Source organism: Brienomyrus brachyistius, chromosome 3 (genome assembly GCF_023856365.1).
Source record: "Brienomyrus brachyistius isolate T26 chromosome 3, BBRACH_0.4, whole genome shotgun sequence".
Lineage (NCBI taxonomy): Eukaryota > Metazoa > Chordata > Actinopteri > Osteoglossiformes > Mormyridae > Brienomyrus > Brienomyrus brachyistius.
This window is the reverse complement of record NC_064535.1, coordinates 22129380-22145890: the sequence shown is the minus strand read 5'-3', so window position 1 is coordinate 22145890 and position 16511 is coordinate 22129380. Positions and strand designations below refer to the sequence as shown.

Below are 16511 nucleotides of genomic sequence, written 5' to 3'. Positions count from 1 at the left end.
TCATAAGCACTCTCCTCAATATAAAATTATAATTTTTAAAATAAATATAAAATAATAAATAAATAAATAATTTTAAATAATAATAAATAATTAAATAATTAATTTAAAATGATCATACATAAATCCCTCTCCCATGACGTCACAACCACGCCCCGCCCCCCAGTGAACTTTTGACCCTTGACCTTTATGACCTTTAGGTCATAAATCATTTTGAAAGAACCGGCATTCTATCCTCTCTTATGTTTATTTGTAAATAGTGTAAAATAATCTATTTCTAATTTAAATAAAAGTCGATCTCTAACACAACAGCCCCGGATTATTTAGCTACATTTAGCTAAATTTATCTACGTCTCGTTAATCAAAAGGAAAAAAAGCACTATAACTTGAAAAGATGTAAGACACATTAGTATAGATTTTTAAGGAACATTTAAGGAACAAAAACAATTTAGTTGTACTTTGCCAATTTATTATTAATTTAATAGCTGCAGGAACTAGTGAACGACATTTAGCAACATACATCAAAAACATTTTTAGAACTTTGGTAGAATAAAGCCTTAGTTATTTTAATAATTTAAGGGGTAAAAAACATTAATCATGGTTGTTAACTGAGTATTGTTGGAGCCTGTTGGAAATGATGCTTGTTGCCTTTTATGTATCGCCTGTAAGTTTGCAGGGCGACACTTAGGCCGCTCAGGAAAGAGTGCAGGCTAAAGTGCACAAAATGTGTTTTCTTGCTGATAGATGCTAACCACAGAGTTTCAGCTAAAGCTATTTAGAAATAGATGTTGCAAAATCGCATATGCTTGTACGTCTAATCGTTTTGTTCCGTGTAGCAACAGCAGGCATTATTAGGAACGCTCATGTGTTATCGACAATATATGGTATTACTGTGTCATGTGACACCTCTACTGCAATGCAAATGGAAGTGCTCAATAAAAGGAACTGCGAGAGAAGCCCTCCTCCGAAGTCGGCTGAGTCGAGTCAAGAGACGAGTCTCTGACCGGACCGGGCTTCCCTGCTGTGAGATAAAGAGATCACCGGTGTTGCGTCTTGCTTTGTATCCAGAGACTGGTCACCCAGCAGGGGTTCAACACCTAGGCTGAACCCAACAGAGCCTGTCTCCGCCGAGTCCGTTGTTGAGGTAAGAGATGCACACTGGAGGCGAAGGATGGTTGTAAGTCCGCTCTCTTTATTCCTTGCACAGACCGCGATCCAGGAGCCATGCTCATATGCACAAACAGTGCATACCCGAGGAAGCTCAAACGCTGTTGTCTGTGTCTGGCTTATATAGCCCGTCTGGGGCGTCTGCTGGTCTTGGTATTTTCCACTCGCGTTGCCAAACAACTCTATTTTGTTAGTTTGCTTTTTGTTAGTACCCACACCCACCTTTTCGTCTTATCTATTGCAGCTGTAGCGACCCCTTCCCTTGTTAAGCCCAGTAGGGCAAGCGTTGACGTAATGTCTCAGCAACCTTGCAAAACACACCATCTGTTTCCCTGTGTCACAACCACCTTAGGGTGAGGTCCCCTTGCTCTACCTGCCTGCAAGTAGGTTCCTGTTTTCAGTGTTACAGAGTTTAGCCCCTCGGTATGCTGAATGCGCTGTGTGTAGGAACGGACAGCGGCCCAAGAATTTAGGCTGCAATGAACTCTTTTTCATTACAGCGCCACACTATACATGATAGTACAGATAAGCAGTGGGGGTTTTCTTATCGCACTAGTAGCAGGTGGGCGGTGTAGAAATGGCCAACAAGCAAGAATTTAGGACATGTTTAGCTCTTTTGTTATATAGCTATTTTAAATTAGTATGAGTGTGATCTAAATCATTTATGCAATAAGAATTGAATAAGAATCTAAACAACCGTGTATCAGCCTCAGTAATGATTCGATAAACAGTGCAGCTCTGGTACGTGCGACCGGCCTATTTGAAAAACGCGGCTGAAATGATTGCCCGAGACTCACCGATCTTGTGCATGCGCACACAAGCAGACACACATTTCAAATAAGACCCTTTAACCATAACATTTTTTAAGTAATGAAACTCTTTTTTGGCCAATACGTTATTTAAAATAAAACATCCTAAGCATTTCGACAGCAAGAATCAAGGAATAACGCGGGCAATCCTTGTTAAAATGACTCTCGCTCTCTCTCCATGTCGCGCTTGTGCGTAGAGCCACGATCCCCACACAACACTATCTTTTATTGAAAACAGGTGAAGCAAGTAGTCTTCAAATATGTTATAAAGCATATAACCAACGATAATTAATAAAGAATTTAAGCATAATGTAACCCAGGTTACAAATATTATAAATAGTAAAATAAATAGTTAATAAATAATTAACTATGAGATAAGACATAAAACAAAGATTTGTGAAATAGTGTAATATACACGTTTAAACATTTTCATGTAAAAATTTTGGTGTAACATTCCTACAGCATGCCCCTCCCCCCTACTCGCGCGTGCACAGTAACGGCAGCAGACTAAACAAGCAGCGGAGGCGCGAAGTTAGAACAATTTTCTAGTTTTCAAAGTGAATTTCGGATCTTTTTCAGTCAAAACAGTGTTGCAGATTGTTGAAATGGTAGCAGTCGGTAGTTTTGGTGAGTTTTGTTGTGTTTTTATAGAGTTTGAGAGAAGTTTTTTGTATGAGTAAACGGTTTAACTGAAGTTCGTTTTCTTATGGAAAATGGAAAGACATAATTCAAAGCAAATGGGTTATTTTTTGGCTTTACTTGACAACTGAATGTACAAATGATTTTTTTTTCAAATTTATTTTATGTGTTTTGTATTACTTTTAATGTGTACTGAGGCTAACGTGTAGTGGAAAAATACCGTAGCCATTTTGAGTTAACCGTGAAAGACAAACTGTTTATTTTTCCTTTTCAACTGTTAAGATTTAAGCACTTTTGATAAAAATATAATGTTTATGGCCTGTTGTGCAGGCCAGGTTTTTATTCCACCCGGGAGAGTTTCTCGGGCATCGAGGGATAACGACGAAAGTTCATTAGCTCGTGTGCATGTGTGAGGAGACGCGCGTGCACGAGGACATCGGACGGCGAGGTTTGCCCAAGGATTTCACGCTTTAAGAGGCTGAGAAAACGTCACAACCGGCTCGAAGGGACACGGTTTGAACTTTATTTTTCCTACTGGAAGACCATCTCACTGATATTGTGGTAGGATTGTGCAATTACCTTTCATTGATTAAATGGATGAGGACTGAACGGAACATTGAACTGAATCATATTGTAAAGACAACCTATGTGATGTACTGTTCATTATTGAATTCTTTTGCCATGTTGTTCGTATAGTTTGAGTTGAATAGTATCTTTTCAGCTGTATTCTAAAAGAACCCTGATTTTAAAAGGTCGGTACATTCAAGAAAGGCGCTATATTAAGAGTTGCAGGCTCTTTCAGATTGAGAGTTACTGAAGGGAAGAAGGTAAATCGTTTAGTGAAACTATCAGTCCAAGAGTAAGTATACAGACCGGTCTTAGGAAAAAAAGAAACATCTAGTTGACAAAACTAATTAAAACTAGGATAGTGATTACCAAAACCTATCCTGGATCTAAAAAAGGAAGGGAAAGAGGGGAAGTTAAGTCAAATTGGCCCTTAACATTCCATACATCTATGAACTAATGCTGGCTGATGCTGTCAAGATCATTTTTACACTAAATCAAGGTATTAGGTAGGCAACTACAACTGAGTTAGGTGCCAAACATGGGGCCTAGACATGGTTTTCATTACGACTGCCTACCATGGTGTTGTATACCAGGAAAAAGTATACCAGGAGAGCAATTTTCAGCACTCTAGCATGCTTAGAAGTGAAGATATGGTCTGCTGAACAAATTATATGCGCGATTCGCGAGTGCAAGAAAAGGGGCGTGGCACCCAAACTTGAAAGGGCCATAATTTTGGACTGCATCAGAATTTTTCAATAAAACTTGGGGAATTTTCAGTGTTCTCTATAAGGATCAAAATGCCAAGTTTTCATCAAAATCAGGAATGATGCCCATGGAACTTTTCTGGACATTGGTTGATTTGGCACAGACTGACCCAGTAGTTATGTATTGTTAAAGGGTTATAACCCTTAAGGCATCATTACAATGATCTGCCGGGCGACGCGCCGCAAAAACAGAGACTGCCCTGCACAAGGCTTGAACCGGGGACCTCCTGCACTATAGACAGACCCTGCTGGACGTGTATTACATTCATCCTGCCATATGTTTTATTATTTCTTAAAAACGTATTTAAAAATAACACATAAATACATGTAATGTATTTTCATTCTATTAAAGTTTAACAGCAATCTCACAAACCATATGGCCCCCTATCTGCAACACGTGGCATAAGCACGTATGATACCATATATGGAGATAATGCCCTTATTCTTATACCCTCGACCGATCAGAATTAGGGATATGCCCCCTCCCACTTATGACATCATAGAATGGGAGAGCGTTAATCTCCGCTCAAGGTACCAACTAATATTTTTTGCTTATCGTGTCCCCCTTGACATGGATTAGGTGCTCACCATACACAGGGTCAATAACGTCCACAGACTTTTCGGAGGGCAAGTAATTTGCTGGCTGGAGTGGAGGGGGTGCCTTTCTGTAAATCTTTATGATCAGGGGGTGGCCCCCTTGGGAGATTTCACGTGATCATCGCCGGTCAGAAAAGGTCACTTAAAACAACCCCCCCCCATGCCTAAGCAGGAGATTGGTTAAAAAAAAAGTTGAACATAGAGAAAAACGATAATTGATTTTAATGCAGATGCATTTTTTCAGTAATGTCATTTTTCATCAATATAGCATTCAAATATAAAAACAGCAGTCACATATTTAATGCATTTCAAACGCATAAATATGTGTAATAATTGCTGTCACTAGGTAAGGTTGATCAAGCAGCCAATTAACATTGCAGCAATATCCTCGCTCTAAGAATCATGAATATCCTTAAAATTGCTTAAAATCCTCACTTGGAGAAGGTACAGAATAAAATTAGCTGAAACCGCGAAACACCTAAACGTAAAATTACACGCTTATATAGACCAAATAGAAAATGTGCTATTAAAATTGACGTGGAATTTCTCCGCAGGATGAGGGAAATCGAAATTAACATCGTAAATGCACACATGGGCGGCTCCTGGCAAGCACAAGATGGACTAGGGCCGGCACTGACCACAGATGCTCCCCGGCGGATCTCTGTAACACTGAGCCCCACTAACGGAATGTCACACGTGTCAGGCAGTGTGCACCTCGGGCAACTAACATTATTTTTCCCACCAAAAGGTTTTCTGAAGAAGAAAAAAAACACAAATGTGAAGGTTTGTAATCACAGTGATATTATCACACATCTTTGGCAAAATGCCTTTATAGCACCATAAGAAATACAAGGAAAATTAGGCTTTTTCTCCAGCTAGACTAAAAAGGTATCCCTACCCATACAGCAACAAAAAAACTGTGAATTTTAATTCTAACTTGGCTGACGCCCATTTCAAAAAACAGTAAGCGCTCTTATACATATGCAATTAAAACCTATGTTACCACACATCCATCCATTCTATACATGCTTGTCCTATGCAGGGTCATGGGGGTCCAGAGCCCCCGCCCCCCAGCAGCCTAGGTGCCGCTATGGGCGGCTGCCCTTCACAGCCTGCTTACTCTCATCTACAGAGAGGAAGTCAGGGGAGCCGTAAAGAGAATTTCCCCACAGGGATCAATAAAGTATCAGTCATTAAGTTAATTACTTGAAATTTATTTCTACTTTCCTATGCTACATAGGACAGAAAACCCTCACCCTGACTGAAGATGGTGAACATGGAACCAATAGTTAAGGTGTGCAAATTTCTATTATTGCCCAATTTGGCAATAAGAATAATCAGTATATGCACTGGTATAGGTACAGAATTGTTAAGCATACACAGGAAATGATGCAATTTATGATTTCTTGCTGGTAAGAGATACGGTGTGAGGTCCTCCTGGCTGTGTTCTGGCAGGGTGCTCCACAAATTATTTTAATGATGACAAACCTGCTTACTGAGGTAAATAAAGAGGCAAAGTGCCCTACAGAGGATACCAATGCAGCACAGACACTTCCAACATGGCCCAGTTAGTGGAGTCACGTCACAAGACAATCCATTAAGAAACTTGAGGCCCAAGTTTGCTCTGAGTCCGCTAACAAGATGAAACTGCAGAGTTCTGTGCTCTACTGGTAGTAAAAGCAACAGAGGTCAGAGGTCAAAGGTTACAGTCTGGGGCATGCCATTGTGCAATTCCTGGCTTAGGATGCAGACAGAGAGCTTCTCCTTAAGGGGTGAGTGCTTGGGTCAAGACGCTGAGAGGGTCCAAATGGTAGCGGTGGAGGTTGCTGGTGGAGAGCTGGTAGTAGACTTCGGGTGTGAACAGGGCGAGGTTTAGGGATCTGGGCACGTCCACACACATCTGCAGCGAGGCCTTGCTGTAAAGCCAGGTAAGACACATACAGTTTACAGGAGACCTACCGCTACATTGACGACAAATAGTACGAGCAGTGTAACAGTCACCTGGGTTTAGACAGCTCCCTGCAAACTTTATTGCTCAGGACACAAAGATACTACAGTAACCATTTAAACCAGACAGCTAGATTATCTGAAGGTAATTTGCAACTGCAACAATCTTTGGTATCAGAGATACATTTAGCACAGTAAGCGGCAAGAGGAAAAAAAAATGAAACGTCAGATTTTCTAAGGAGCAAGTCCTGAGGTATGGTTTAATGGAACGGGGCAGCTAACAGAACAAAAGCTTTGCGCAGCTGTGACATAGACGGTTTTCTGCAACATCAGGTTTGTGACAAGAAATTGAGATGCAGCCAGGAAGTTGATATGCAGTCATGAGACGCTGCTGTCACTCACGGTTACCGAGTCCTTGACCTTTAAATGTCATCTTCAGAACTGGAAGTGGTGATCGAGACTCTCGGAAATTCTACTTGTAAAGCCGACTGCCAAGGAAGTGAGCTAGACAAACAGTCTGCTAGAGTGCGCTCTGACCACAGTTACGCTTGCAATTAAAAAAAAAAAAAAAAAGGTGTTAGATTAACTATTTTGACTGTAGCTTCTGCTCTTTATATTGTCTTAAAGATTTTTTTTTGTCACCGAGTATAGTTAAGCGCCCAGAAGTAATGGTCCGATTTGGATATAATTTGGTTCACGTGCAGACCAGAGATGGGTATGTAAATGATTTGATCTGCAAGGAGCTGGCACATCTAGTCACCAGACACAGAGGATGCCTCGTAGGCGCATTAGACAGCATTACCAGCACTGGAGTTTGTTAGGGGTCGTATTGTGGGTTTGCATGAGGCCAGGTGGGAACATGCAGATGTCACAGTTGCCCGATGTTGGGACCAATGGGCATGTGGGAGACATGGGAGCAGCAGTGTGCCCACACAGCCAACTCCGTTGTCCGTATGATCTGATATTATAATCACTGCCATACAGTCACATGACCTTTCACTACATGCAGATTCATTTCATTTGCACCACTCCGTCTGAGTACTTTTTTTTGTCACTGTGTGTATTACTGTGAGTTAAATTGTTGACCATGAGTGTTTCCTAGGCCAATTCACAGACAGTAGTCAAAAACATATTAGTGTTCAAGGTTACGAAACCATAAAGTAGGATAAGATGTACTACAAAGAGTCTCAATGACCTCTCACAGACATCTGCAATCTGCACCCACAACGCTACTGTAGACATTTCAGCTAGAGACTGGGGGGTTCTGAAGGGAATATTTTATTTTAGCTTGGCTGAGGGAATCTACAGAAGGTTAACTCTGCATGCATCTTCTCCACTAAATATATTCCTCTCATTGTGGGACTCTCCATGCATCTCCAAGAGCATAACCCTAGTCATAAGCATGATAACGCTAACCCTTACCCAGCCTTTCGTTTTTTTGGATCACATTGACATTACCACAATGTGGTAAATACAGAGTTGTCAGCCCCCCCCCCCCCTTGAGAGTGGGGTACCCATCCGGAGATGTTGTCTTCATTTCATTTTACATCATCATACTGCTTATCACTCTTGGATAACTCGACAAATTGTGGTGACACTGTTCTGAGAATTAAACACCCATCCTTGCTCGCTCTACCACAAAGAACTTTCTAATAACCATGTACTCTTCAAGATTCCAAATTAGGAGAAGATTAAGTCTCACTGCTGAATTCACACCCATTATTTAGGAATACATTTTTTAAATCATTTTATACTTTCACTCATTTCCATCTATTTACACATATTTAAAAACTTTTCTGGTGCAAACATCACCTAATCTGAACCTTTGAAAAGGAATGAGTCACCTAGTTTTTCTACGAGACCGTCATGCGTACAGAATAAAATGAAATTCCTACTGCATGTTTCCTGCAGACCATTTTCATGACCTCCATTTGTAGTGCAAACAGGACTGGATGCTGAACTTGTCCGTTCGGTTTTGCAGTATAAACAAACCTTAAGTATGCAAGTTTTGATTTGCCTTTTGTCCTTAATTAGTTGGTGAAAAAAAAAAAAAAATAATCAACTAGATGTCCATCCCCAGGTATTTGTTGCTTGCAGCCATGTCCCACATAAAATGCGTCATTTTAATTATGATTTAGACCAGTGTTTCCCAATCCGGTCCTCGGGGACCTGCAGTCGGTCCATGTTTTTGCTCCCTCTGAGCTCCCTGCTAGACAGTCCACATTTTTGCTTCCTCCCAGGGAGCAAAAACATGGACTGTCTGTGGCTCACCAAGGAACGGATTGGGAGACGCTGATTCAGACAAAATGCATGCAGGCACACAGCATGTTAGTGAGGCCCGGTTAAACACCATAGGAAGCAAAGTCAGAAGCAACCCTGAATAGATTTAGTGGGAAGATTCCACATACAAGACCTGGCTGCTGGGGATGGCTCAGCTACAAGGCAGAATCTCTCACCTTCCCTTCCACAGTTGCTGGTACGCAGTTTTGGCCACACCACACAACCAGTTCAGGTCCTCGGGCACCTCTGGCATCCACTCCAGAAACCTACCATGTGACAGCAGTGGTGGTACAGCTGTGTCAAAACACACACCTCAGAGCAGTGCCTGGGCCGCTTGAAACTGGATTTGTTTTGAATACAGTGACCAGTAAGTATAACCAGTAGATGGCACCGTTTCATCACAAACTCAGTCAAATCAGTTTTTTTTTTTAATTGAAAAATGGCAAGTCATCATTTAAACTACAACCACTACTTATTTAGTGGCCACCTCTGCTAGCAACCATTCACAAAAAAAAAAAAGACAGATACATCTCGATATGCCTGCACAATGTTGGAGTGAAGTTCAATGTACAAAATGTAAAAAATGTGCACTTCATAAAGGATAAAAGACACCGAGTACAGAAGGCTGACGAAGTCGTAAGTGCAGTCAGAGTCACGACCATTTGGCTTAACGACCGGGATGTTGGATCGGAACTCACTCGCTACGAGGAGTGGTTGTTAGTACACACACACACACACACACACACACACACACACACACACACACACACACACACACACACAAGCAGAGCGCAAACTGCACTAGTGAGCACTGACCTCTGGATAACAGAGTAGGCTGATTCCACGGGGAGGGTGCAGGGCAGCAGGATGTAGGAGGCGACGCGCACAGGCAGCATGTCCGTCACCTGGGCATACAGACCATGCTTTTCCATGCAGGCCTCGAGGAAAACTGGGAAGAAAGGAAAGAAAATTCAATCCAAAAATTTGTCATAAAATGCATCGCAGAAAGTGCAGTCCCCCCCCCCACACCAGGGCAGGGCACGTACCCTGCTTTAGAGAGGGCGGCAGGCAATCGACGATCTGCTCGTCGCGACACCAGTGCTGCCTCCGCATGCGACGCAGTCTCCGCAGCACCCATGCCCGGGCGCCCTCTGTGGTGACAGGCTTCCCGTGCAACGACGGGCTGCTCTTTGCCACGGAGAAACAATGGCAGGCGGGTGCAAGGCACTGGCCGTCTTCCACGGAGAGGCCAGCGGACGGGCAGTCCAGCCTCAGGAGGTCTGCAGCAGGTCATTCATTCTGAACACTCAACTATTACTCCAAATCAAACACTCCTAACTGGTAAGGTTCAAACATGCCACCAAAATCTATACATCTGACCACACCGACACTGAATACTCACTGTTCTGTTTAAGGAAGCGAAGTGTGTCCTTATACCCACTCTGGCACATCTCAGCCAGCACCTGTCTCACACAGAGAGACAATGTGCAATTTATGAAATGTGCCGAAATAACCAGCACACCCTCAGGCCTCACAAACACACAGACCCATTTACACTATTTCAGGGCCCTCTCTCTGGTTTCAGTATGATGGGCAAAAAAACTGAAGGATTTAGGGCTGAATTTTGCTTTTTTTGTATTAAAATTAAAAGGCTAAAACAATTTCTTCATTTCAGACCTTCTTGTCCTTCTCATTGCTTGGTGCTCTTATAATAGACACAACAATCCCACACACAGTGAGACTCAAAGTCATTTCTCTAATCACTAGTTACATGCCTGCAGCCAATCAGATAGAGACTTCTTTACTGTAGACAGGCATTGTAGGTCACTCACATGAGACTTTAAGGGCTCCGTTTAAAGGCCCAGTTTTATGCCATACGAGAAAAAAATGGCATCAGAGGTGACTGGTGCCAAATAATAACAAAGTTCTCTCGCAAGACCGTGAGGCTGAAGAATGTGACAGGATGTCATGACCTCGGGATCAGAGAGAGAGCAAAGCTGGCTCCAGTGAGACTACACTCACAAATTCACCTTGGCACATATATCAGTCGCCCCCCTCCCCCCCAATGGCCACAAAGGCTTTCTGCTCGTAAATCCTCCCTCCTCCTATCAACCTTTCCATACACCAGGGTCACACAAATTCCACAAAGAATTCCTTCCTAACGTTGCTTTATGGTACTAAGTGGTCTTGTACTTATTCTCATTTGAATGGTCTCAGTACACAAGTACAAATCTTAAAACAATACATCACTACAAAGATAAAGAAAGCTAGATAGATCTGACCTCTGATCTGACCTCTGTTATCTTGTTCCTTTGCCACATCCTCTGGAAATAAGTTCTCACACCAGGTCGGTTTTTTTACTCTATTCAAAGCAATGCTTTCATTTTGTTATTTCTAGGATGTCCACAAGACGGCTGGGGAGGAGATCAGCAGTGCCAAGTGTCACGTTACATTTGAATTGAGAAGTCGGAATTTCATGTCGGCAGCCATGCGAGTTCTGAGTCGGAAGTCTCACCTGGAACACCCACTTAATAATGCACTGATACTGCTCACAATGGTTAACAATGAACCTGGCTAGAACCGGGGCCTGTTTAACGAAAAGTTATCCGGCTAAGCAAGAAATCCCAGTGTTTGAAACAGGTCCCTGGTATTGCTAAATGGCTTTCCGGCTTCCTGTCCTGTAGCGCAATGAACTCGGGTGTGATGTCATTCCCAGCTGGATTCTGTAACTGGCCAGTTCGTGGTTTCCTTCATAGCGATCAATAAAATTTGCACCTCTTTCAGCATGGTTATATGTATTAAATGGGCCTGCATTATGGGATGCGGCGTGTTCATGGAGGAACGTACCTTGGGCTCCGGTGGGAAGAGAGCTCTGCTAAGCCGGTACACGTTATCCACATTCATCTGGATGCTGGTGTTGGTGATGCGCAACTCGTGGAAGCTTATGGAGCTGTCCTTAGGGCAGATGTCGCTCTCGCCGGCGAACGGGGACACAGTGATGGTGTTCTTCAGTGCATACAGGGGCAAGTTGTCGCTCATGCCTCCGTCCACGTAACGCTGGGGATCGACAATTGACACCCTGAAAGGCCCAACTCACCCAGGTCACGACTGGTTCTCAACACTGCCCTCTAGTGGGCAATATAGGTCCATAAATTCCCACATGACCACATTCCAGAAAAGTAGCTACCGGAGAGCTGTACCTGAACTGAACCCTGTTAAGCAATTCATTGTATAAACATGCAATTCCAATAAAGGTTTTCAATTCAATTTCAAGGTGAAGAGTAGGTTGTTCTCTCGCGATGCCCGTTTTCCAAGATGACAGGTATGTAATAAAGGCTCATTTTGTGGCGGGGGTCACAAAAGGTCATGTCAAAAGTGGCATTTCTTTCACTTACAGACCCGAACTTTCAATATCCCAGTAATTAACTGAACCTGGTCCACTTCCTCAAGGCTCTTCACTATAGTAAACTTTTCGAACCCAACAAAAACCACACTGGCCAGAACAGATCTGTCACTTGAATGGAAATGGTAAGGAGGCCAACCACAGCTATATAACTCAGCTCAGATTATTAGATCAGTCGGACAATAGGGCAGTATTTCCCAATTCGGTCCTTGGTTACCCACAGACAGTCCACGTTTTTGCTCCGGGAGCTGGGAGGGAGCACAAATGTGGACTATCTGTGGATCCCTGAAGACCGGACTGGGAGACACTGCAATAAAGTAATCTAGAAGAGCCTGGGAGGTTTTTCTGTCATCAGCTGACACGATCTCTTCCTTGTTTATCACCATCACAGCTCTACACCGTTTGGTGTGTATCAAGTATATTTATATTTGTGTAAGTCTTTACAGGATCATAAACCTCTATAAGTCCTTCGACTTTTCTGAATCACCTCCCAGAAAAATATCCTGACATACATTTATAGCTCCTTAAACTATTCTTCTGAATAACATTAATGTTATGATGGATCTTGTTTGAGAGTCACATTATACCGGCTACCTGACCTCTGGAGGCAAAAAGAGAGTCTGACTATTACCAGATCTTTTGCTTTGAATTGTAGTTGATCTGATAATTCCTCAAATTACCCTGTGAAGTAGATTTCTGGGTAGCAGAAACAGCATAATTCTTGGCCAGGATTAGTACATACTAGTGCAGTAACACTAGTGTAGCAGTGTAACAGCATATTATGGTCTAAGGTTAAACTGGAGGTGAAAGGCTACATTATATAAACTGCCTTTCAGTCTCTGATTTCAGTCGCACTCGTTGACCTGCATCAATCCCTTAGATGATCTGATCAAACATACTGACACTGTGATTAATGATTATGAACAATTATTCTATCCATTGACTTCCTGTAACCGCTTGTCCTATTCAAGGTCACGGAGGTCTGTAGCCCGTCCCGGAGCTACAGGCACAACCCAGGAGGGGGCGTCAGCCCATCGCAGGGCACGAGGCAGGGAACAACCCAGGAGGGGGCGCCATCCCATCGCAAGGCACACTCACACACCATTCACATACACAGGCGCAGCTAAGAGCAGCTTGGGAACTCCAGTTAATCTCGGCATGTTTTTGGACCGTGACGGGAAACCCCATGAAGACACGGGTCCCAGAGGTGTGAGGTCTCCCTGGTGATTATTTCCTAAAATTAAAGAGCTGGCTGTAGCTGGCCTTCTTAACCTTCATTCCGTACCCTTCCTGTTCAGATCAAAGGTGTGTTATGGCAGTCATGTGATCTGAGGAAAAAGGTCACATGAGAAGAGCATTACCATTCCACGGAAAGATGGCGGGATCAGACCACAGTACATGGGAACGAAGCAGCTGCAGAGTAAAGCCTAAGGGGAAGAAAGAAAATGCAAGGTTATGATTTCCATTACCTTCCAACACTGCCTGCCCCAATTCGGCCATATGATTTATACTTAAAACAAGGGATTAGTCAATTACCCCCTTCTTAAACGGGTGCAGAGAAAACATTTAGGATGTAGGACGTCGTCCTCAAAATACAGATCTGATTCATTCCACCTTAAGTTTGGGCTTATAACTTGTGGTTAATGTAGGTTAATTAAATTAATGGTAAAGCCAAGGCTGAGTTCAGTTGGAGCTTTGACGTCCAGCAGAGCAGAGCCTGTATCCAAGTTGGCTCACCTGGATGAGCTCCTCCCTGGTGTCAAACTGGGACACCAGCACGTTCTCCCCATCAGACACCCGCGTGAGGGACACGCAGAGGCGCCCGGAGGCGTGGCGGTGGGCATCGGCTGGCATGTCTCGCTCGAGCCCCGCCCTGATGACCTTCGAGCACTTGAAGCTGGGGTGGAGGGGTCCCAGGCTACGCTTACGTGCCTCCCTGGCCAGAATGAGCACATCTTCACAGCACCTTTCTTCACCAGACAAGAAAGGACAATGTTAAAAAACGCTACACTGTTCAGCTCTAATTGTGTCCAAAATCTGATGGCTAAAATCAGCCAAATTTCATGGACTCGCCCGTGTGTCTTTGCGTTGGGGGGGGTGCCTGCTGATCGATCGGCAGGTCACATTTTTTTCCAATCGTTTGAAATACATAACTATTTTTGGAAATTAACAACCCCCTCCCCAAACCTGAGTGCTGCGGACCGCGCACTCCTGCCACCTCGATGACGGAAACCTAAATCCGCCCCCGTGCGCTGATCTGACCCCAGTGGAAGCCGCTGACCTACAGTAAACTCTGCATCTCAGGAGCAGGAGAATGGGCTCCGCCTCCGATCAGCTCAGGCGCTAACAGCCAATTGGCTCCACGGCAGGAGCTGACAAGCTCAGCTGATGGATAATTTGTTGGCTATAGTGCGCTAACAACGACCCGAAAACAGATAAGCCGGTCAGGGTACCAACGGATAACCGAGACCGATGACATCACGACTGAAAGACATACATGGCGAGTAAAGACTGAGTCAATGTACGGAAAAGGGGAGCGCTACAGTAGTGAACGTTTTTAAATGAAAAAATGAGAGGAAACCAGCATATATTCAGAATTAACACATTTTCTTTTGTTCATTGTAACATTTCATATTTGAGAGCTCAGTACTCTGACAATAACAGAGTACTTGCTAAGTGGGGACTACACAATGAATAATAAACAGTGCAATATAAAAAGGTGCCTTTAAAGGCAATGCTACAGGAATAATGCATTGGTCCTATTTCTGTGCAAATTCTAGGACTCAGACGTACTTCATGCATAACCGGCTGACACGCGCACAGAGAATAGTACAGAGGAAATACATAGAAACGTTAACATATGCAGTGCATTTTATCTTATGGGATTAAAATGGTAATGTCAGGATACCGGCATAAGCACTTAATTGTTAAAAAAATGGCGACAGCACCACAACTATGCAGACTAATTCATTCAATAATAATAATATCTGAAAGTTATTGATACAGCGCTCCTGTTTAGAATATGCAATTATAAACTAAGCGTACAAGTGGCTACGTACAAAAGTCTAAACAACAGCAAAAGCAATAATGCAAGAGGAAAATTAAGTTTTGTGCAATAAATGCACGCCAACCAACTTCCAATAATCCAGTTTGTCAGACCTCTGTCTCTTGCAAAACACCTAAAGAGCTAAACCTAAAATTAGACAAACGGATCGGTGTATTAAAATAAGCATCCAACTACCTAATGAGGCACGCGTGGCAAGTACGGAGGCAGTCAAGGAACCAGCCGAAGCCCCGTATATCTTCGTGGCGCCTTCAACCAGATACGGGGCTCGCTCCAGCAAACAACCGGCCACCCCGATGTGGTAGACGCCCAAAAAGCCACAGCCAGCAAAGGAAATGTTCCATCCTCCCTCTAAGTCTAACATACCCTGCTAGAAAAAAAGTTTTTTTTGCAGGAAATATCTACAAATATTACGAATATATAAATATATCGGCTACTTGAGATTTTCTAGAAAATAAGACATTTAGAAAGGCGGTCTGCTTCTGTTCTAAAAAGTATAAAATGTATACAAGGTAAAAGCAGCCCACACTCGAATAAATAACTTCTGGAAATCTCATGTTTTTCTTATTAACGCTATCAATGAGACTTTTATCAAATAAGCCCACGTCTTCTCCGCCAATCACAGAGGCAGAAGGCTACACTGGAAAGCCGGTGGACTCCCTCTCCCGAGTGACGTCACTCCCCCCTTCCCGAGTCACGTCACTCCCCCTTACCGGGCGCGCACCTCAGGTCCCGTCATGCGCGCACTATGGCCATCTGATGCGCGGCTCTAACTTTGAATTCATCGCATTATATCTAGCATATTTCTAGTCGCCCAAAGATGTGTCACGTGACACATTTATACCTACATTCGCTGCAACTTCCCCTCATTATGATCGCGATACGCGTGGGGGGGGGGGGGGGGGGGGTTATGTTTTGATTTGTAATGTCATTGAAAAACAGTGGCAGTGATTATTCTGCCACACTTTGACATTACATGCGTGTACAATGAGACCTTGCTTGTAAGTGATAACAGAATAAAACGAAGAACATTTTACAAACATCATTACAGGTATTATTGCAAATATGGTATTGCATAGTATATTGCAATCTATGGCCTACGCATGTACATTTCGGTAGAGGATCTAAAATCTCAGCAGAAATAAGGAAAAACATGGTGCTTGTGAGTTATTAATATTGCATAGCGGAGCATTTCTTACGGCAGGATGCAAGCGAGCAATTCGCAAGAGACAAGCCGCCGGCACGGCGCTGGTGCTGAGACTAGGCGGCAGCCGCAG

The 16511-nt window shown here is 43.3% G+C and overlaps 1 protein-coding gene and 1 long non-coding RNA gene across 2 annotated transcripts; one reads left to right on the top strand and one right to left on the bottom strand.

Moving 5' to 3' along the window:
* Positions 1-729: 729 nt before the first annotated feature.
* LOC125739554 (uncharacterized) lies at positions 730-3221 on the top strand. The gene is made up of 2 exons (XR_007397206.1): positions 730-1141; positions 2943-3221. It is a non-coding gene; the product is annotated as an uncharacterized LOC125739554 (long non-coding RNA).
* A 1526-nt stretch (positions 3222-4747) lies between these two features.
* On the bottom strand, positions 4748-15816 carry pnpla3 (patatin-like phospholipase domain containing 3). Its single transcript, XM_049009418.1, has 9 exons — positions 15412-15816; positions 13908-14140; positions 13532-13597; positions 11615-11824; positions 10170-10230; positions 9814-10047; positions 9584-9716; positions 8944-9033; positions 4748-6456 (listed from the first exon to the last, which is right to left on the bottom strand). Exons 1-9 carry the CDS (start codon positions 15596-15598, stop codon positions 6306-6308), a joined length of 1365 nt encoding a protein of 454 aa, XP_048865375.1. The 5' UTR covers positions 15599-15816; the 3' UTR covers positions 4748-6305.
* Positions 15817-16511: the final 695 nt, after the last annotated feature.